The sequence below is a fragment of the Tyto alba genome, unplaced genomic scaffold, assembly GCF_018691265.1.
Source record: "Tyto alba isolate M040663 unplaced genomic scaffold, T.alba_DEE_v4.0 Super-Scaffold_48, whole genome shotgun sequence".
Lineage (NCBI taxonomy): Eukaryota > Metazoa > Chordata > Aves > Strigiformes > Tytonidae > Tyto > Tyto alba.
In genome coordinates this window covers 2,704,817-2,727,844 of record NW_024881324.1, presented here as the reverse complement: position 1 = coordinate 2,727,844, position 23,028 = coordinate 2,704,817, and the positions used below count along the sequence as shown (strand labels likewise).

Sequence of the window (23,028 nt, the reverse complement as noted above, 5' to 3'; positions counted from 1 at the left end):
CCTGGTCCTGATTGCTTCAAGGTTTGGGGGTTTTTTTGTTTGTTTTTTTGTTTTTTGTTTTTTTTTCCCATAAAATAAAACTATGGACCAGCAACTGTCAGAATTCTAAACTGAAAAGAAGTTTGTGCTTTATTTTTAACAACTGTAGAGGCAGTTTGTTGCATAATATGAGTACTTTTTTTGCTGGCCTTTTAAGGTTTGAAGGGAGCATCGTACATACATGCTTGTTAGCAGTTAACAAGCTGACAAAATCTTAAAAGTGTTTATGTGCATTCTAGTAGAAGTATCTTAATGGAGTATGGATCTTAATGCTTATCATAAGTACTTATTTTGATAGAGTGATGTTTAAGGTTAATGTTAAAATCTTCTTTTTAGGTTTGCCTTTACTTGTGCAGAGAACAATTGCAAGAACTATAGTACTTCAAGAAAGCATTGGTAAGGGTCGCTTTGGAGAAGTCTGGCGAGGGAAGTGGAGAGGAGAAGAAGTTGCTGTGAAGATATTCTCTTCAAGGGAAGAACGCTCATGGTTTCGTGAAGCAGAAATTTATCAAACAGTAATGCTACGGCATGAAAACATTCTTGGATTTATAGCTGCAGACAACAAAGGTTAGTGATACTATGAATTAATTTTGATTGTGTACCCAGTCAGAATAGATGGTAAATGGAGGGGAAAATAAAGTTGTAAGGATCCAGTTAAGAGCAGCAAAAAAATAATTTGGTTACTAGAGCATTTCAGGGTTTGGCAAGCTTTTTATAGGTTTAATGAAGGAAAAAGTACATCTTCCTTTTCCTGGAAAACATGTTTTGTTTAAATCTTAAAAAAAAAAAAAAAATATTGCATGTTTAATGAGGTATAATTTCTACAAGCAAATTAAAATACTGACAAAGTTTGGTATCAAAAAGAGGTTGCCTTGTCCTGTCAGCCCACACATCTGCTGAATACCTGTACTTCTCTAATAAGATAGATGTGTGGGACCAAAAGAGATGCTGTCTAATCCTGTTGTCCTTACGTAAAGTAGGAGGTAGAGGATGCATTTTCAGGGCTGAGCTGTGAGAAGTTACTCATTTAGAACTCCAGTTACAGAAGAAATTAGAAAAAGAGAATTAATTATTTGTTCTTGGTATTAAAAAAACTGTACCTCTTTCCTGAAGCTCTCCTGATGAGCCTTTAAGTATCCACTAAGAGGAACAGTTTAACCGTTTTTTTCAACTTGATTTGTTGCAGTTTCAGTCAGATGAAAGCTGCTTGGGTTTTCCTGCAGTCCAATTTCAGACATGAAAATCCAGCAAAACCAACAAATTTTTAATTTCTTACATTAAGGGGAGCTAAAATGTTACACTGTTTCATTGAATTATTTTAATCTAAAATCACATGTTCCACCACAAATGGCCTTTGACTTTTTTGTGAAGAAAACATTAGCAGGAAACTGTTACCTTAGTGGGAAATTCCTAAGTCATTTTAGTGTAGTTGGAGTATGAGTGTAAGTAGAGCTCTTTTTATTTATCACTAGATTATATAGATACAGAAACTTAAATCTGTAGAACTGGAACAGAACCCAAGAGGTTGTGCAGAACACTTCCCCAGGAAAGGGTTAGCTAACTTGCTCCTAGCAGATGTTTGTGCAACTTTCTGACCTCCGAGAGCTTGTAGATGTGTACAGCATACCGGGCAACTTTTTCCTGCAGCTTATTCTATTTACCATTAGAAACTGTCTTACTTTCATGCCTAAAGTTGTGTTGGATATTAATAGCTCCCATGAGAGCTTGAGTTTGTTCTGATGGACTTAGTGGAGTATCTGGAGCCTGGGTTTAAAATCAGATCAGTTGCATTAAAGACATAAATAAAAATCCATCTCTGCAGAAGCCTTGGGTACTACATCTCACTTAAAAGCATAAAGGATATATTGTTATGCCTTAGCTATAACTTTTAACAAAGTCTGTCTGTGGTTGAGCATAGCAGTCTCCCATTTTGCCACAAACCTATAGGTAGTTTGTCCCCAAAATGCAGTTGATGACAGTGCAGAGGAGATATGAGGAAGGTTTTCTGAACAAGTGGGTTCCTAAAATAATTTCCTGATTGCTGGCTCAGGTCCTAGATGCAATAGGATGAAATTCCATTTGACTTGGTCATATTGAGGTTCCTTGTAATATAATATGATGCAATGTGAAATTGTTTCTGGTTTCTGTTCTTAATATGCTGTACATACAAAGAAAAACATCCTTAGTTGATAGGTCATGCTACTATATGAGGCTTTAAGGCTTTAGGGCAAGGCTCTTCTGTGTTCTTGAGAACTGGTTGGTAATTGGTTTACAAAATATAAAGACATGTTTTGAAAATGCCACCATTCTTGACTCTGTCTTTCTAATAGTATTGCTGTCTGAGCAGATGTGGAAAGCTGGATTATTTTTAACCCACCAATTCAGAATTCTCAGTGTAACCTTCTGCATTGTCTTGGTGAAGAAATATGTACACACCACTCTCTCTAGGTCAAGCATTCAGAGGTCCTGAATGTTGAAGAAGGTTAATATGTCAAGGCTTGTTTAGAATACCTCAGGCCATATGTATCCCATTAAATGGGAGAACATAGAGGGACTATTGCAGAGGTAGTTCTTTCAGTTTAGCAGGTGTGCTGTCATGGTACTCACAAAGGAGCAAGTGTGTCACAGCAAGGCTTTAGAGACCAGTAGCTTAAAAACACCTATTAATAGTCTTTTCACTGTAGATGCTGGTGCTAACTGGAAAATGCTTATTGGGTGCCTGCTGCAAGATGAAGTATTAGTTCACAGCAACAATGGCTGTGAAGGATTTCTCCATGGGGCAGACCTGATTTCATTCAGGAGTTACTACAGCCTGGCTGGAATGCACAAAAGTCATTAGACTGTAAGAATCTGCCTGTGTGTCTGAGGCCTTGCAGAGATACGGCAGTGCAAGGCATCACTTGTGCCAGCCCGTGCTTGCTGAGAGCTTCAGTGATATATGGAGAAGAATTCGCAGCCATAGGTTCTCATGCATCCATCACGAATGCTGAGGACTCTTACCTCCTGACATGTAGTCTGTGGTGTAAATGTGGGCCGTGCTGCAACTCTCACTACTAGTAAAGGCATTAATTAAGTCTCTCCTGAATGCAGTTGCATACTTTTCACAACTGCTGGGGAGCATGTAGCTGGCCATTGTGGCTGTAAGATTGGGGGGTGCCTGGAGGTAGAAGGGTGCATGTGTAGATTAGAAAGTGTTGACAAGCACAGATAGATGGGTGGAGTCATAAACCTTGTGACTGAACTACTACTGCCTTCACTCCTTGGTCTGCTACACCGTTTAGACATTCCACGTGTCTTAATGGCACGTTCTCCTTTTCCTCCCCTACTTCCCCACAGCTGTATGGGGTTCAGAAGGCTACAGGAGCTTGTCCAATCTGTCTGCTTTCCCATCCCCAAATTTACTGGGAAATAGGTGCTGCTGTTAAGCCAATTTAAGGGCTGAGAGGCAATGAAGGATTTTAACTGCACTTGTGTTCTGTCTGGCTAGTGTGTTTGTGTTCTGGGTAGCTCTTGACTTAGCCAGGAGTATATACTAACTTTGCAATACTGCTAGGTCAGGGAAATTCCTTTCTGGGCCATGTGTTGCCTTGTTTTGAGCCACCTAATCGGACAGTTTGGTTTCTGGGTGCTTTTTTTTGTTTTGTTCTTTCTAGCGTAGATACTGAATTGTAAAGTGTATCAGGGTCTACTTAACTGCACTGCTCTTCTGCTGGTAACCTCCATTTACAGTACTAAAGGTTTCCCTGGATTAGCTGTCTGTAGTCATGTTACAAGTAAGGTGAAGTCTTGTACTGCACACTTTAAGATAACTTCAGGCACGAAAATATTTTGCCCTCTCCATTCCTTCCCCTTAATTGAAAGCTGCACTTCCCTAGGTGAAGGTTTTGTTCAGTCACACTACCCTACATGGTAAGTAGATCCCCCCAGAAGGATAGGCAATGTGCTGCAGAGAAATGAGAATCCCTTCCTCTTGAGAAAAGTAATGTTTGAGCCATTTGTTCTTTCTGAAGCTTTGGCTTTAGCCTGAGAAGAAGGAATTTGACTGGAAGATCTTGCTAATCTACACAGCTCAAGTGCTTTTCATCAATTTAATCAGATGGCTGTCTCAATGTGATAGTCAAGCTGTTTCACTAACAAAATCTCAGTCCTCTTCCAGCCACAGACAAAAGTGTTTTCCCAGACATCTCCCTGAATATCTAATTTCTAAGAGTTTTCTAGTTATAGATCCCATCTGTATCTGATCTTGTCACTGCTTTTTCTTCTGTGTGTTTCTGTTGCATTATCTGCATGCCAGAAAAGGCTAATGTGTCCTACTCTTTGCTTTGAAACACTTTACTGCATGACACTAGACAACACATGCAATTAGGTAGTTTCTGTAACTTCTTTTAAACATTCAACTTGGAACGTAAGTCTGTGGTTCAAAACTCTGGTACCAAGCAATACTGTCCACACCTATTTGGTTTAAAAATGTGCACGTGCCAAGTCCAAATTTTTGTTTGCTAGTACCAATGTGGGAAAAAGGCATTTTTCACTCAAGTGACTTCAGTCAATTCAATTTTAATTGAAACTTGATTTTTTTAATATATATATATATATGTGTGTGTGTGTGTATATATATGTTGATAAAACAATTGTTATAAATTCCTTTCTTCAGGAGGCAGCTTGTCAGAGGTGGGTGTTGCTTGGAGTTCACTAATGTTTTTCTCAAACTGTAATCAGTCTTCTAATAATAAATCTGAGAGCTGCTTTACTCAGAAGTTCAGATTTTGTGAGAAGTGCAAAAGGAAAACCTACTTCTGAGTGATTTTGGTCTAAAATACTTCCAGGTTTCTTGCAAATGGATGAAATAACCATAATTAATCTCTTAAATAGGATTCCAAGAACATGCATAAATTTTTGGAATGTTCTTGAACTTTCTGAAATTGCTTGAGATTCTTGATCATGAGGTGTATATGAACTAAATTATGCTACTTTGTAATGGAAGGACTGAGTGTAATTCCTTTTTCTTACCTGATAATGCAAATCCTGTGGTTGAAAGCTTCATTGCAGATGCTGTTTACTGTGCAGCTAAAAATACTCAGGGTCAGGTTAATTATTACTCGGTAATAATTAACTACTGTCAACAGTATAAAAATACTTAAGTTCATCATAATGTGTTCTGCCTAGATTGCTGAACGAATGTATAGCTTGTCAAAAATAGCAAGGTTAAAAAAAAATGTAGTAGATTCCATCTAGTAGCTGGACACTGTACTTTATTGCTGTATTTCAGCTCATCTGTAATTAATATTTTTCATGTAAGCTTGGATGTAACACTATTCCTTCTTAAAATCTGGTTGGAGGGCCACAAATAGGACATACAATAGGAAGGAATCGCGGCTCCTTTCAGAATGTACAGTAAACCCAGCTTTGTATTTTCTCCTTTCAAAGGAAGGTAAAAACAGACCAAATATTAATACTCGCAGGTAATAAATATAATAAAACTGAAGTAGAAGGGTCTGTAATCAGCAGCACATTCTCAGGTGGGAACCCAGAGTTAAGAGGGAAAAAACTTTATGCAAAGACACTGTAATCTTGATTCAAAGCAGCGATAATTCTTCAGAAACTTTGTGACATCTTTAAAAGATCTGTTTAGACGAAGTAGGTATGGTAAACTACTTAAAATTAGATCACGAATTTCCCTACTTGTTGTTGTCTAGTTTAGACACATGCTGAGGTATCCCATTCATAAGAAACCGGAAAAGAAATAAAATACAGGATCAAGCAATGAGTGTGCATAGTATTACTGTCCAGGAGAAGATTATTTCAGGTAAAGTAGGGTCATAACTGGTGAAGCAGTGAAATAATACTGGGTGAAGGGAATATTCTGAACTAAGTTAGTTTATTTTGAACTTCTGCAGCTTTTTGGAGCTCTTTGAATGTATGTATTTGAAAGCACATTTTATATACCTGTTTCTAATGGTTCTGTGAAACTGGTTCAGTGAAGCTAACAGTGTTGGACTGACTTCTCAGACACCATAATTTTCTTTGAAAAAAGTCACATTTAATAGTATGCGGAGTTTTCGAGTCCATGCTTGGATATGTGAAGTAGCAAAAGAAGCAGCAGTCCTACGTATAAAATAATTTAAGATTTAAAAAAAAAAATCTTTGATTTCCTTTTTTTTTAAAAAAAAAAAAAGCTTAGGAGTCACTTCTTTGAGCATATAGGAAGCTTCCACTACAATAGCAGTTTTCTAACAGTCTTTTACAGACTAGAGCATTTGACAGCTTGCTTTTGCCTGTTTCGTCTCAACTAAGTTGTTAATTTAATCTGTGAATGTGGCAAGGCAGAATTCTTTTTTCATTATGAAAACTGCTTAAATGTAGATTAGACTTCTATTTCCCTACTCTGAAGCATTTGATGGCTTTTTAATTTTTTTTATTATTATTTTTTATGTCATTACTGGCCTCCCTAGAAACATCCAGGTAGGAGGGAAGCTTGGAAGTTTTCCCACCCTCACCCAAGTGCTTATTGAAGGATAATCACCAGTACATGTATTCAGGCAGTTTCTGTCAATCTGTGGATTCTGACTTTGAGCCAAGTGTGTTCTTTGAGGGGAGTGGAGGAAGAGGGGAAGGAAATGGAAGAAACTTCTATTTGGAAGCTAATAATTTTTCAGTATGTTTATGATAGGAACTAACTTCTGAATTCACTTCTCTCCTTTCTGTTCTTCACATTTAGCTCCTGAATGTGCATTTTGATAACCCTTAGGGACTACCACATAAAGAAGTATCTCTTTGGTTTATGCCAAGTTTTCATACTTGTTCTTAGGTAATAGTGGCTGTATAATTCAGGATAGAAGTCCAACTGAAATATTTTGTGATAACTAGTCTTTTTTAAGAGATGAAAGACTCTTCTACAAAAGTACCTAGCTATTGAAACACTTCTCAGATCTGCCACACAAGAGTTGCTTTTATAACAAAATCGGAAAACCTTTTTGGTGGCAGGATTGTTCTTTTATTGAGTATATTTCTACTTATTGGCTCAAAAAAAAACCACTTTTGCCCCCCTCTTGATGTAAATTCCTTTAATAGTCTTCTCTCTGTGGATTAAACTTCAAGACATTTTTTGTCCACTAGTTTAATAATGTGAATAATTTAGTTCTTACCTGTCATCTGTATGCCTTGGGATGTCTGCATATGTATTATGGCCTGTCTCATTCTTCACAGATGAGTGAAAACTCATACAGCAAACTGGTTTTCTCATAATCAGTGTTTTCCATTCTCTTTACCCTTGTGCCTCCTGGAAACCTCAATTTTAGCCAGCAACTTAAAGGTCACCACAGGTGGGATTTGACTTTGTTTTCGAACTAATGTGTCCGATTGCTGCCTGCAGGCTTCTACTCCAGGAGGTAAAATCTACCAGCTGCTGGGAAATGTGGAAATTGTCTCCCAGGCTGAGGCTGGATAGGTTATGGGAAGACTGAAGGAGTTATGGGGCAAAGCTTGAAAAACTTTCTATGGGCAGTCTGGACAATATTGTGCTAGACTGATAGTGACAGGATTAGTTTTGCATCATGCATTCAGCGCTGTTTCCCCCGAGCAGAAGAGTTGGGGGAAGGCAGGACCTGGCTAATACCCTGAATAATTCACCTTGGAATCGAGGTGACATTGGCTTTCTATGGTTTGTCTTGTAGTTTAAATAAAATACTCACTGAGCTATTCAGAAAGTCTTGCATGGTAGTATCAGGCCTTACAGAGACATTTAAATGTTGCAGGGAGAAACGTAAAGATTTAAGAGTTTAACTGGCTGAGGTTACTTGTAAAACATAATTTGTACTTCATCAGCATTGTATAAAAGTGGCATATATGATTTGCTTGGTCTGTTTTGTGTGTGTGTGCGTGTGTGTGTGGTATTCATGCCAGTGTTATTTTGCAGACAATGGTACATGGACTCAGCTCTGGTTGGTGTCAGACTATCATGAGCACGGATCACTCTTTGATTACCTGAACAGGTATACAGTAACAGTGGAAGGAATGATAAAATTAGCCTTGTCTACTGCCAGTGGTCTTGCTCATCTTCACATGGAAATTGTTGGCACGCAAGGTAATCTTACAACTATTCAGCCTGTCATGTGGATAATACTGGACTGTTTTAAAAATGACACGTACCTAGCTCTTTCTACTATAATTCGCTTTAATTAGAACATTCAACCTTTTCGGGGTGGAGTTGCTTTGCACACAACTACTTGTGTGATGGGAAGGCAGCTGAACTCAGCGCAGATAGGCAAGTTAATCCCTTGCAGAGCTGAGTGAATTGAAAAATGTCTGTTTGGCACCTGTGATAGATAATTTCTGAACTAATGGAACTTCTTAGTTTGGAAGGCTTTTTTTACCTTTCTTCCTGTATTATTCCCAGGTTTTGTGATGTAACAATCCTTCCTACAAAATACTTATTAAAAGGCACTAAGTGATGGTGCCTGTAGTATCTTCTTAACTTTGATTTGAGACAACACTATGGTCTGTTGCCACAAAAAAGTTTCTAGTATCTCTGGAAAATAGTATGTCTACACAGTAAATACTTGCAGGAATAGGGAAAAGGGCAGTAGAACAGAGTAATATGGTAGACCTGTAAGGCACTTTTTTGGACTGCCAGTCCACAGTGAATGATTTCAGGAGCTGCCTTGATGCACATAAAACAGCAGGACTGGAAGGAGTTCTGTAACTTCAAATAAAATCTGCCCCAGGCTTTGAATAATAGCAATTACATTTTTTTCACAGATGTGTCATTTCTTTTTTTTTTTTTTTTTTTTTTTTTTTTGTCCCTTACAGGCAAACCAGCGATTGCCCACAGAGATTTGAAATCAAAAAATATATTGGTAAAAAAGAATGGAACGTGCTGCATTGCAGACCTAGGATTGGCAGTTAGGCATGATTCAGCTACAGACACAATTGATATTGCCCCAAACCACAGAGTGGGAACAAAAAGGTAAAAGCATTAACATGATGTGTCAGGCAACTTTTATAATAAAATGCCGTGGGGTTTTTTTTGTTTTGTTTTTGTTTGTTGGGGTATTTTTGTCCTTGTCGCATACTGAAGATATTTATAGATACAAACACAAGCAGTGGGAAAATGTAAATGATGGCAGGTAGAGTTCCTACGCACTTTCTTGCCAGCTGGTAAAGTAGACAGTAGGTGCTTGAAAAGCATGTTGAATCTTGGCATCTATTACTAGCATGTGTGAAATACCAAAAACTTGCAAAATATTGTGGGGCGCAAGTATATATTAAAACAATTAGGAGACTTCATGAATGACAGTTTTAGACACTTCACTGCTGTATCTTTTTTTTGCCTTGTGTTGCATGGAAATGTTGCTTGCAGCCCCATCTGGAGTGTAAGACAGGATATTGACAGTGAAAGTAAAAAGCTGGAATTTTTTTCAGTGTGAAGCCTATGTGGTAGAACGTACAAGGTACAGACACTTGGATGTGGGCTTTCATGGCATCATATTTTTGAGAGAATACAAGAACTTAAAGCAGCAGTCATCTTTGTCAGCTAATGCATAAATAGAATTATTAATGAAAGAGTTGTTATACTCCCTTTCTTGTAAAGGCCTACTTTTCTGAATTTGGATGTATGGACTTTCTTGTTCTCCAGAGAACTCAGAGCTGTTTAACACCATCAACCCAAGTGCAATTAAACTTACTGACTGTAATTTGTCATTGCTGAACCTTCAGGCAATAATAACTGGAAGCTGTTCTGAAGAGAAGATGAATTTCCCTTAGTGGTCTGTGCAGCTACACAGCATACAGAGATAGCAGCACTGACAGTGAACCACAGCACCAGAGTTGCGCAATGTGGGCAACCTTTGGTCCTTTTGATACCTCTAGGTTCAGTGGTATGTCAAACTGAAGTTTGTGTGCCTGTCACAGGGAAATGCGTGGAAGCCCAGTGGTTCAGGGCAGTACTTCAGCATATGCCCTAGCAGTGTTGGGGAAAGTGCAGTGTTGATGTTGCCCAATCTCCAAACCATACATAAAAATACATATATTTTAATATATCTCTTTTGTGAGTGATACTGGGGGGCCGATAGAATGTGACTTGGTTTTACAATGAACTGGGATGCCCCTTTAGTTGTGGCTTTTTGGAAGAAAAAAAAACCTTTTTTTTTAAGGCTCAGTGAACAAAAGCTTTTAGAACATGTAGTGAAAACTTATTTTACTGACGATTATATTGCTGAAATTACTTTGCTTTAAAGCACTGCTGTACTAGTCCTTTGCCAGCTTTAAAAATACCGCGCAAATCTTCAGAGAAGATTTATTTTCTGAACTAGTACTAGATTACAAAGTACTGGACATTCTTGTTTCTCAAAGTCTCCAGTAATCATCGGTCGTAAAACAGCAGACTGCTTTGGAATTCGTCATTGCAAACTTAGCTGTGTGCAGGGCGCACACCCTGTGGGACTTTATTTTCTACTACACCTACATGCAAAGACAAATGATGTGCAGTTACTTTCTCTAGTTCCAGTCTTTGGAGAAAGCATCGTTTCAGCTGTGTCTGTAGGTCCCACTTGCAAGATCTCGCATAGGCACTATTAAATTGCTTGTCCATCTGCCTTACGCTTCTTCACAAGGGTAGAGCTGTAATAACTCTCTTACTTGCTGCAGTGGGCAGCAGCAGGATTAAGTCTGTTTCCCACTTTAAAGACGTGAGTCACTTCTACCTCTCTGAAAATTGTTGATTCTCACAACAGGCTTGGCCCCCTCTTCCTCGCTCTTGCGCCTCCTTAGGTAAGGAACTCTGCACCTCTGATTTTTTTTCCGTAATAAAGTTCAGATCTTACCTGTTCAGTGACAATTTTAACTTCTGTTGATTGCCACTGCTGGTACCTCTTCTGCACATGGAAGTCCTGTGTGCGAATTAAGGGAGATTTCACTAAGCTCGTATTTTTCTAATGAGTGTCTGTTGTAAAAGTGTATGGTCTAGGGAGCGCAAGCAAGACTCACTTTGGGGTGAGTGATCTAGGTGCCAAGTCAGACTGGTGATCCTTCTCCCTGACTGAATGAATCTTTATCTCTTTTCTGTTCAGAGGCTTAGCTTTACCAGAGGGTGTGAACTATGTGCTTTCACAGCTCAGCCTGCAGCATAAAGCAAGGAATGTGAGCTTTAAACTGAGAAAGAAATAGAATCCAATCCCTCTCTCACTGCCTGAGGCAAGTTAAAAAAAAAAACACAACTCATTCTCCTTTTTTTTTTTTTTTTTGAGAAGTGTGACCCAACTGTTACTTTTGGTAGTCGAAATAATCTGTGTTTAAAAGATGTTTGGCTGCAGATTTTGCCTTAACATGAGTGCTTTTCTGCAGTTTACCTAAACCCAATATGAGCGGAATTCTAGCTATGCTTGTGGAGAACAGGCTTGGTGAAGGGAAGTGTCACACTCAACATGTTGTGTGTGGATCCTGTTTGATGACACCAAGTTCCCTATACGTTGTACAAGACATTTAGGCAACTAACACAGAACTTGTGGACTAAAAGGGGCAGGGGGGAAGAGGTCAGCAGGCGCCCAAAGTTTGGCAAGGCCGTGCTCAACGTAATTCTTTGTAGATTTATTCTTTCATTCTTGGGGGGTACTGAGCTGCAGACCTTGTTCAGAAGGTCAAATTTAGTCTCTGTAGAGCAGTTCTCTCCAGAGCCTAAAATGCTGTTTCTGACAAGCAATGCATTTCCCATATATAAGCTGAGAAGGAGATGCATGTTTCTCTCCCTTTTGTCTGATAGCTGTGAAACGGCTGATTGGCGAATGGCAAGGGATGACCTACTTGCCTTTCGCCTCTCTTGTTCCAGCAATAATCTGTCAGATTTTTTGAGCAGTCAGTCACCATTCTGGGTTATGGAAACGAAAGCCAATCTAAAAGCATTGAGCGAGGATGATGGTAAGAGGTCAGTTTGCCAGTAAATTCAACGGGGGTCACCTTGGAGGGGGGAGATGGGATTTTTTTCTTTTGAGGGTATGAATTCAGCTCCATTGCCACATTCAGGCCTCTTGTGGTCTTTCCTGTTAAAACCCTTGTCCTTAGAATGTCTCAGTTTCTGTAAATCAGTCTCCTTTACTACTTGTGTGAGTGGTTCTGGCTGACAGTCTTGCAACATGGTTGGGGTTTTTGGTTTGGTGTTTTTCCAGCTCCAACACTCTTCTCATCACCAAGCGATCTTAAAATAGATTAAATATTCTTTTAGACCCAAAGCTGATCACTATACTGTCAAGTACATAAAGTAGCCTAAGAAGATTATCCAATAATGCAAAATCCTTGGAGATCATTAAAACACCCGCCACAATCTTATATTCTTGATTTAAAAAGTTTTTGATGTGGGTGGCCCAGAATAATTTGAGCCTTGTCCCTATCAAAGATTAAGAAATATGTAAACTTAAGACTGTCCTTCCATTCAGTAAATCCTGTCAAAGCAAACCTTATGTTCCTCTTTAGACAGATGCCCTCTGCTTGTGCTGTGTTTATCACTCTTGGGGAATTTATATGCCTCTGCACTGTTAGGAGAACTCTTATGTCAGTAACCCTTGTTGAAGTTCTGGACTACTGGCTGCATTTTTGCTCTTTTGTTGATAGCCCTTGCTACCTTGTATGTATGTTGTTCACATAAGATAAGGTAGTTCTGAGAGCATTCTGAAAGGTCTGACAGTTCTGAAATTTATTTTAAGTAGCGTGTCTTGTATTCTGCCTACCATCCCTGCTACTAGGAAGAGAAAATCTTAGTATTCTGTTGATTAAATTAAATTGTGCGTAGGCTTCTGTGGCTGTTCCAGAGGTTGAGCTACTGCCTGGCACTATTCCACTCCAGTATGCAGTATGCCTGTTGCTTTTTTACCAGTTACCTGTGTTCTCCCCAAAGCCCTGCTGTCATTGCTCACCTGCTTCATTAATATATCAGCTTGAGATTGATGGGGCAGTGATGTGGAGAAACACCCTGAACTGTGCTAAATATTACATATTGGATTTAGCTGCCAGAGCTCTACCAGATTAAGAGCAATACTACAACTGATGTTGACTGACACAGCAAATACCATTCATTCTTGCCAGTAGGCAGCAGGGATGCTGCTGTCAGTGACGCTCACAGTGCAGGCCACACTGACATTTTGCTTGATGTTCCCACGTTAGGCCTAGTCACTAAGCAGGTAACAGTCACTTGGATGCCATGACCAGTTTTCAGTCCTTGTTTCTCAGTTGAAAGTCTGTCACAGGTTTTTGTTGTTGTTGTTGTTGTTGTTGTTTCAGGAAATGTGGATAAAGTAAACTCTTCTTGCCAACACAGTTTTTAATATGTAACCCAAATAGGATTTACTATTTAAAAAAAAAAAAAAAAGTCTGGCATGGTTTATGGTGGGACTTCCAGACTGTATGATGAGGAATCAGTTACTGCAGTGGTAGGGAGCCTTTGTTCCCAAGGAGTGATTAACAGGGATGCTTTCTTTTTTTTAAACCCACCCTTCGTGTCTGTTCCCTCTCTAGTCTTGCTAGGGGATGTTGTAAGTGGCTGCTCTGTCTTGGCACATTCCAGGAGCCGGGGCTTCCTCCTGCCAGGGCTCTGGAGCCCAGCCTGCTGTGTCCAAAGGGCTGGGGCTCTGTCCAGCCCAGGCCCACAGACGCGGCTGCTGCTTTCTTAATTTGGGCTTTAACCAGCAGTGAGGCTGGGCGTACGCAGAGACATACAGTACTGACAGGGCTGCTTACACAGATTGCTATACACCATGTGCTGTCTTCAACACCCACATAAAACACTGTCAGAACTTGTATAAAATCTAAGTATAGACAGCCAAGTCTCTTTCCTTCTCAGCTGATCAGGATTGAACTTCTTTAGTGAAAACACATGCTCCCTTCTGTAGCTTCACAAGCCCGTGCATGCTTATGAATGCCTCAACAATTGGTATATCCCTTGCTCTGTGTAGTGCCCTCTTCTGTGCTCCACTGGTCTCCTACTCCCCGCCTGGGCTGGGTTAATGCACAGTAGCAAACTGATGCATGTGCTCATACGTACACCTGCGTGCCTGGATCCCTCAAATACCAGCACAGGTCCCTCCCCCTGTCAGATATCACTGCCTGCACCCCAGTCTTTGCTGGCCAGACCAGCTCCAAGTTTGTTAGGGAATTACCCACCCGCACACCAGGTTTGAGGGAAATACAAACCTTCTAGCCCACCCCAGCAGCTGGCACCCACACCTCGGGGCCTGCAACTCCCGCTCCAGCTGCTGGTGCTGTGAGGCCTTCGCTCTGCTTCTCTCATCTCTGTTCCCCCCAGTAGCTGTAAGCACGTGGCTGTGAAGCCTGTGATCCACTGCCCCACTTCAGGGGCTGAAGCAGAGACCTCCATTTCCTCCAGCTGCTGGCACTAGGGCTGTCTTCACCCCTGTCTGACTGCAGTTGCTGGCCCAGAATTAATTCACGCTGGTTCCCCCGACAGTAGCTCCAGATACGCGCTCTTAGGATCCGCAGTTCCCCTTCCAGCTGCTGGTGCTAAGACCCTTCTATCCAGTTGCAGGTTCCCCAGGCCAGAGGGCAACTTCATCCCCTGCCTGCCTCCAATTGCTGGCCCTGAATTCACTCATGCCTGCCTCCAGTTGCTGGCACGTAGTCCTCAGAGCACGCGTGCGCAAGTGGTTGAGAGCGAGATTGCGTAGAAAGATAGTTAGGATTTGAGAATTTGAGAAGAAGATAAAATAGACTGTGGTGAACAGTTGCTGGCCTTGGTCAGACAGCGTGGTGACTGACCACTGTTTATGCAACTGGCCCCTTTGATACCCTTTTCTGTCTATTGCCTCCCTTTTGTTCCTCCCAGTTACCCTTCTCCTAAATGTTCCTTGGTGAGCGTCGCCTAGTCCCGCAGGCCTCCCCTGAGCATCCACCGACCTCACGGTCCTCTCGTTTCCCACTCACTGGTGGTAACAGCATCCAGACTGGCCCTCTCTAAAGCTATGCCTGGAGTTCCTCAGTAGCCCATCAACTAACAACTGGAGACTTTTGGTCTTTGTCATTGTCTCTGTTATCCCATGTCTATCAGGTTTATGGCTCTATTTGTTTACTGCTTCATGTTTTAGTTATTCCCCCTATTATTTTGCTTGTTCCTCTCATTTTACTTATTATCTATCCCCTTTGCACTGAAAGGTCTTTGATTGGATAACCTGAATGAAACACATTTTCCTTTGTCTCCTTTTCTACATAAATGCTTACATTTGGTTTTGAGCTGATCAGTAGCACTGAGCTTTCTCTACAGTAAGTATTTCTGAAATGAAATATTTTCTTTTTTTATTGCAAATAGGTACATGGCTCCTGAAGTTCTAGATGATTCCATAAATATGAAGCATTTTGAGTCATTCAAACGAGCAGACATCTATGCAATGGGATTAGTGTTTTGGGAAATAGCTCGGCGATGTTCAATCGGTGGTATGTGTCAGTCTTTACCAAATTGGACATACTGAGGAATTAGAAGTAACTTACAGAAACTGAATAAGTTTGAGTGTAAACAGTTTGCTCTAAAAACAGTGCAAGGTAATAGCCAGTGTGTCTCAGACTTTCTGTTAATCCTGTAAAGGATGACTGGTTTATTCAACCTCTTTGTAAATTGATGAACCGTACCTGTTGAAGAAAATAGGAAATATCCTCTATTAATACTTTCTTCTGTCTGTGTGAGATTTTCTGTATTAATTTTTCTTCTAAAGCCTTTACATAGAGGGGAGAAAAGGCTGAAGTTCAATGTCCTTGAGAGCAAGGGGCCAACACCACAAGTAAGAGCTAGCTATAACGTGTTCAGATAACGTCTGCACCGCATTTAAAATAAAACATGCTATTATAAATCATACGCTTCTAAGAAGTGTGGCTTTAGTATAGCATATGAAAGGTTTGCCATAGCTTCAATCTTCTCCAAATATATAAATTTCAAAAGTAAAAGTTCTTCAAGGGTAATGTAGGCACTCCTAAACTATGGTTAAGGATTTTCTTTTTTTTTTTTTAATTTATATGTCAGTCATTGTAATGTAATTTTTAAAAATGAAAGCCAAAAAAGAAAATGGTGGGACACTGATAAGGAACACAGTTAAAAAGTAAAGAATATGTAATTTAGCGTTAGTTAAAATAAAGCCTTTTTCAACCTATTACAGGAATCCATGAAGATTACCAGTTGCCGTATTATGACCTCGTTCCTTCAGATCCTTCTGTTGAAGAAATGAGGAAAGTTGTGTGCGAGCAGAAGCTAAGGCCCAATATTCCAAACAGATGGCAGAGCTGTGAGGTATTAACTAACCTTGCTAAAGCTGCTTTAATGGACACTAGTGCTTTTATTGATTTCAGTGGCTTAAGAATTGTGCTTGTTGTTGAAGAGAGAAGGGTGCTTCTGAAAGAGCTGACTTGCATTCTGATCGTTGTGGGTTTAATGAGCATCGCTGATCCTTGTTTATACATCAATATTTAATGTAATTTCACAAAAATTGATAGCTAACCCTGCGTGGAAGATTCTGGGATCCCTTCCTGTGAAGCACAGGTGGCACTAATGTAAATTTAAAGCTTGTCTGGATTACATTACACAGGAAGCAGCGTTGCAAATAAATTGTGCAACTGGGGGTTGCACTGGCTCTGACTGGGATTGAGTCAACGTTCTTCCTGGTAGCCCGCGTGGCGCTGTGCGTCGGGTTTGCCACCAAAACGGTTTGAGAGCACCCCGCCGGTTTAGCTGTTGCTGAGCGGCGCTGACACAGCTTCCAGGCTTCCTCCGTTTCTCGCTCGGCCTGGGGGGCTGAGGGGGGAGCACAGCCGGGGCAGCAGGCCTGGCTTGCTCAGAGGGATATTCCGGACCGTGGAACCTCACGCTCAGCAACAGAGCTGGAGGAGGGGGGGGCAGTGTTGGGGGGGTCGCTGTTGCTCCGAGACTGGCCGGGCGTCAGCCAGATGCGATTGGTTTTGCATCCCTTGTTTCTCCTTTGTTTTGGCTTGGGTTTTCCCCCCCTTTGCCTACTAGACTGTCTTTTATCTCAACCCACAGATTTTTCTCACTTTTGCCCTCCCGACTCTCCCCCCCCATCCCACTGGGGGGGACTGGGCGAGTGACTGTGCGGGGCTGAGCTGCCCGCCGGGGTTAGCCCGTAGCAGGGGGTAGTAAAGGCACCTGAGCTAACGGGGTCTGCGCGGGCTGGTCTGTAACTGGGCCCGTTACCTCTCGGCTCCTTTCAGCTCCGTGCTCTGCCGGCGCTGCCGCCCTGCTTGTCGGGACACAAATGGCATCTCCAGCAGTGCTCTGCCGCCTCCCGTGAGCGCTCGCTTGGAACGAACGCGCTCAGGGGGCTTTGCCCCGCCGTTCCCTAGCAAAGCGATATCCTACAGACTGGCCAAAACAGTAAATGCCTTTAGGAATTTTCCTCCAAAACCGGGGGGGGGGGGGGGTGGCCCTGAGTACTTGGCGTGGCTCAGATCCTGTGCTGTACGCACTGACTGAAAGGCGCGCAGCGTTATTAGGAAGCTGAGACTCGACTTTGGACCGCGCAGCGACAGCCCCCACCCCTGCCCCCGCAGAAGTGCCTCCCCCGGGTCGGGGCCGGGCTTGGCACGCCGGCGGGCGCCGCACTGGCAGTCCTGCAAATTTACCTAGCAGCCATGCAGCTCTCGGTGTAAAAATCTCGGAACGCAGAGCTATTACTTCGTTTCGTCTTCAGTTTTTTTACGTTGTTGCTTGTGCAGTAGCATTCACAGATTTCAAAGAGTGGCGGTTTTGAAGGAGAAAACGACTCCAAACATTTTCAGAGTCGTTCTAGAGCTTCGATTTGAGGAAGACAGCTGATAACTTCTGGACGGCTGTACATTGAGCTACCTCCTTACCCGGAGGTACACTAAAAGAGAGTGTATTTTTGTCTGATGTGAAAAATCACAAAGTGATTACAGACGAGCTGCTAATTTTTCACTAAAATATTGGGGGGGGGGGGCTGAAATTCGACTGAAAAACTCTAGCTCTGCTCTGCAGTATTTCAGAGAATTTAATTTTTCTGGAAATAAAGTACGAATTGGAGTGTTTTATACAACACACTCTTCCACGCAGCTGTGCGTGCTAATAATAGACTTCAGAAATGCATGAAGCAGCTCAGGCAGAACAGAGGTTGCATGGGGCTGTGTCGGAACGGCAATACATGTAATTACTTGTCTTTCCTTTGCAGGCGTTACGAGTGATGGCAAAAATTATGCGGGAATGCTGGTATGCCAACGGAGCTGCTAGGCTAACAGCTTTGCGCATTAAGAAAACATTATCACAACTTAGTCAACAGGAGGGGATAAAGATGTGATCCTGGATCTGCTACCGAAGAATGCTGTAAAAATCCGTATCCGCACCAGAGTGGCGTGTTAAGAAGGTTAATTGTTCTACCTCACTGGGGGAACAGAAGGATATTGCTGCCTTTTAGTACTTCATAGGAACGTCACTTATTAGGATTTTTGTGGACGTGCTAAACAGTTGTGTTGGGTCCTTTCTGTGCACTATGAACCTCTTTCCCAGGTTACTTACAAAACATTGTGTAGTCTAGTTTTATTTTTATTAACCTATAATTTTTTTTTTATTTGGAAAGTTGATAGCTGGTCTTAACTTCTAGTTAACTGTGCTAAAAATAAGAGGTCACTTTAAAATGGAACCGGTTCGCTATATTGTTCTAGAGTGCATTGATGGCTCTTTAAGCAACTTTATTCCTGGCTGGTACATTGACTGTTCTGAACCACTGTCACAGTCCCTTGATTCAGATTGTGAATGTACTGCTGGCGTACACTTTGCTAGCTATTAAGGTAGTATATCTTTTGGACTCTTACCTTGATTTACAAATTGACCTCATTCAGTTGTGGGAACATAATTTATGCAACTAGACTTTATACATGATTACTGGGTTTTTCCACTTTCTCAGAACATTGCATTGCCTTCAGAATAGATTGTATTATACCAGTAAGTGCCGCTTTTGAGTCTTTTAATGCAAAACAGTAGGAGCATACAAAGCCTATGGTACTTTTGGTTTCAAAAACATGAGTTATAAATCTACTGTTCCTTTGCCTAGCTACGATCTAATTCACACTCGTTTCAGCAAGTGAGTACATAATTCATGGAATACCTTTAATTTTACCAAAATCTGACTCTTTAAACCACTGTAGGAGTTTTAAATAGTGTAAGCTAGTTAATTCACTGTCATAATTTGTAATTGTCGAGTCGTGAGTCATAATTATATATAAGATTTTTTGTTTATGAAGTGGTACTTCTGAAATGCTTGAAGTACCTAGCTACTTCAAAAAAGTAGCAAGAAGAGGAAGGTGTTCTTAAGGGAGATGTTGCTCCATTAAATCAAATAGGAAAAGCATCTTTTTTGTGCAGTTCTGCACAGTCTTAAGGCTCAAAGAACAATATTTGCAATTAAATTAGGATTAAGTGCACCTGTAATTAGGGAGAAGTTATTTGGGCTTTCGTACGAGAAAGCTCAAAGCTGCTTATAAAATTTATGTGCATATATTTTGTGTGTGCCACACACAGAAAGTAGTGAGCTGCAGAAGGTGGTGAGCTGCAGGTCTTTGGATACAAATACCAGAGGATTTCAGCAATCGTTTTCATAGTTACAAGAACAAAGCTTATGGTGACTTGTGTTGTCATAAGAACACAGGGGGATATGCATGGCTTTAGTCAAGATTTGCCTGAGATTTTGAGGATATCACAAGATTTTTGGAAGCTTGTTTAGAAACTGATTTGCTTCCTGCCCAAATGTGCAACTTCTGGAGGGGACCGGGGGAATGAACGTGGAAAATTCTCTTTAAAAAACTGCTGTTACCAGGATATTTTTTTTTTTTTTTTTTTTTTTTTTAAATCCGTTTTGGATTTAAAGAGTCTGCTTGCCCTTTCATTTCGTTAATGCCCAAAAAGCTCAGTAGTATTTCAGGACGTGCCTGTGTCTGGTGATGAAGGTCCCACCCAACTTCTTAGTCTCCGGGACGCGAGTGCCTGCCCCGTCAAGCAACGCACGTGGCGACCTTTAGCTCTGCTGCCTGTTCCTTCTGCCGCGTGCGGCCCGCTGAGAGCTGTTCCCGGGGCGGGCGGCGTTCTGCGGGCCGGGCTTAGGTGGGGGCTGCAGCACCACCGTGGCTGGGTCCCTGCACGAAGAGGCCGTAGAGGTGACATCAGCCTGAGGGGTTCGCTAACTCGGCTGTCTTTCCGAATTCCCAGCGATTGCTCGGGGGTGGGTTTGAATGCCGTGGGAATTGCAGACCTTCCGAGGTCGAACTGCAAATCGTGAAATGCACCTGGATGGGTGAGTCTGCTCGTGCTGGAAGGTGGCATCCAGGAGGAGAAGAGCTGTCGCGTTTGGCATTGCCTGACCAGTTAGGCTTACGTGCTCCAGGCCTTTGTCAATCAAAGCTGGATCAAAAATGACTTCGTGCAGGTATTTTAAATAATCGATGCCTTTGAGCAAATGGACAGCTGTGCACCGCAGAGTTTTCCAGGTATGACTGTTCTAAAAAAATGATGGAATATAACTAAACTCCCAAGTCCATCTACTTGGCATGCCTCTCTAACAAGTCCTATGTATCTAGACAGATATTTAAAGAAAACGGCTCAGCATCGAAGTAGAATTTACTGTATCTCCATACTAATTTCAAAGGCTTTGTAGTTAAACAGTTTAACTGGGAAATTCAGAGTTTTTCACAGGCATGACTGGATCTTTACCGTAGATACAAATGGGAGTGTCCATACTTCAGAACCGCCAGGCTTCCGGCATGCTTCAGGTCTTTATAGTAACCCTGATGGTAGCAGGAGAGAGCTTCCAGTATCATTCATCAGGGAGTTTCATTGGTGGCTTTTTTCAGCACCTCCAGAGCCTTATCAGCATAACGTTGAGGTTCTGAAGACTCTCTAAGTTTCCTCAACTTCTCTAAGGAGCAGTTCCGTTGCATTTAAAAGAGAACCCGTGGCAGCGGAGCAGCCTCGTGGCAGGCAGATGATTCAATCACCTCCACGGTGGTTTGTTACATCTGTCTCATCTCCACCACCTGCCAGGCTTCGTTCTCCTGCATTGCCAGCAGCTGTTCTTACATGGTTCTACCTTTCTGCTTTGTAATGGAAGCTGGCGAGCGCAAAGCACAGGAGGGGTGCTTGGTACAGTGTGTGTGACGTTAGGAACATTATTCTGGGACAACCTTATTCATACTGGAATGCAGAACAGGAAAATTCTGAGTAGACCTATGTGTATCCTCAGTTCTGACACCACAATTTCAAGCTTTGTTCTTCTTTTCCATTATATAAACTGAACACCTTTTACAAAGGCTGTGTCTGTATATATTATGTAACTTTAAATGTTACCTGTGTAAGATCATATCTTATATATATGGACACGGGTACACATAAATATTTTTTAAATTAAGATTGTAATATCACCAGATCTGCTCTTGGAAATCCAGGGGGACCAAAATATTTTAGCATTCAAAATATTAATTTTGTATCATTTCAAGTATATACCAAAACCATTTCTGATGAATACTGATGCAAATGTTTATTGTAAATATTACATACATTATACATTCGCTTAAGTTTTGTGGATTTAATCAGTTTGACATTTTAATAGCATTGAAGCCTCAGTTTGGTTTACAGATTCGTGACCAGGTGGATGTGGACATGGAGAATAAGGAGCATTGGAAATGGTCTGATGCCGAAAAGCCCAAAATGTTGGTTTTGGAATGCTGGAGTTCTTCAGGGTCCTTCCAACCTTAAAAGCTGGAATTCTGGGATGTTTCTCAAGCTGGTTTTCCATGTATGACATACTGTCACCCTCCAGTGGTTCCACTTGTAATCCTAAGAAACGCTTTGTATATAGGTAAAGACATTGGGATTGACTGTACGGGGACATGAAGGTGTCAAATGACAGAAGAGGCTATTTTATTTTTTTTTTTCAGTAATGGTTCTGAGTGCGATTGCCATGAAATTCACCTTTTAGTTAGTTCCTCGTTTATATTGTGCCATTGAAATGATTGCAAGGTGTTAATCATTTTGTGTTTTTAAAAAAAAAAAAATAATCTTCACCATATCAGTTGCTTTAAACTCAAATTACCTCTTGAAAGACCAAGGTACATTTACCTCGTGTATATAATGTTTAATATTTTTCAGAACATTCTCCAGGTTTGCAGTTACATGTTTCTAGAAGTATGGGTATTACTAAATTTACAACTTCAGCGGTACTAAATGTATTATCTGGTGCCCCAAAACACTTTAATTTTCTGTATTATATTGTATTAGCAAGTTTGCTGCTTTGTCACTGTAGCACCTGCCCTTACATAACTGTGTGGATACTGCCTTGTAAATTTTACTTCTTGGATGATTTGAGGATCCTGTACAGATGAGTGTCACTTTTTTAAACCTTACAAAATCGTGCATTTCCCTTACATTTCTGAAAATATGTATTGTATTTGTAGAGTATACATTTCAATGGATTGTAAATAGGACAGTAGAAGAGTGGATGCTTATGTTAAGTGCTAACACTACAGTAGAGAGATTAAAGCAGTGAAAATAAATAACTTTTTTCAAAATGCATGAGTTGTCTTTCAGAGGAAGAAGTTGCAGGTAGGTACGGGTGTGCTGTTCCTACCTGACAAAAGGTGGGTTTACTGTGGATTTCTTTCTTCAGAAGGAATTTCTGCTAGTACAAAAATGATAAAGGGGTTTGCTAACGCTAAGGCAATCCGTCTCGTGCATGCTATACACTAACGGTAAAGTGCCTGATCTTCCTTGTGTCCTACAGTAATGGCTGAGTAAGCGCCTCGCTGGTGTCCCTGATCTCTTGGACAATATAACGAACGTCAAAGTCTTTTAAATTTTGGCTCAGAAATGACCAGACAGAATTACCAAAAGTCCTTCTTCCAACAAACTCTCGCTCCAGAATGAGAATGCCAGAAGGTGTCTAGAGAAAACCAAAAGCTGCTCCACAACGCTGTGTTCCTGGTTAAACCCCT

At 41.2% G+C, this 23,028-nt stretch overlaps 1 protein-coding gene across 1 annotated transcript in view; it reads left to right on the top strand.

Annotated features, from left to right (window-relative positions):
• The window catches only part of TGFBR1 (transforming growth factor beta receptor 1), a 36,419-nt gene extending 13,814 nt beyond the window's left edge, over nucleotides 1–22,605 (top strand). Inside the window, exons 4-9 of the mRNA XM_042806778.1 lie at nucleotides 376–606; nucleotides 7,955–8,122; nucleotides 8,848–9,004; nucleotides 15,344–15,468; nucleotides 16,182–16,312; nucleotides 18,222–22,605. Coding sequence (XP_042662712.1) covers nucleotides 376–606; nucleotides 7,955–8,122; nucleotides 8,848–9,004; nucleotides 15,344–15,468; nucleotides 16,182–16,312; nucleotides 18,222–18,347 — 938 coding nt within the window. The 3' untranslated portion in view covers nucleotides 18,348–22,605. The remainder of the gene's footprint in view (nucleotides 1–375; nucleotides 607–7,954; nucleotides 8,123–8,847; nucleotides 9,005–15,343; nucleotides 15,469–16,181; nucleotides 16,313–18,221) is intronic.
• The last annotated feature ends 423 nt before the right edge of the window (nucleotides 22,606–23,028 follow it).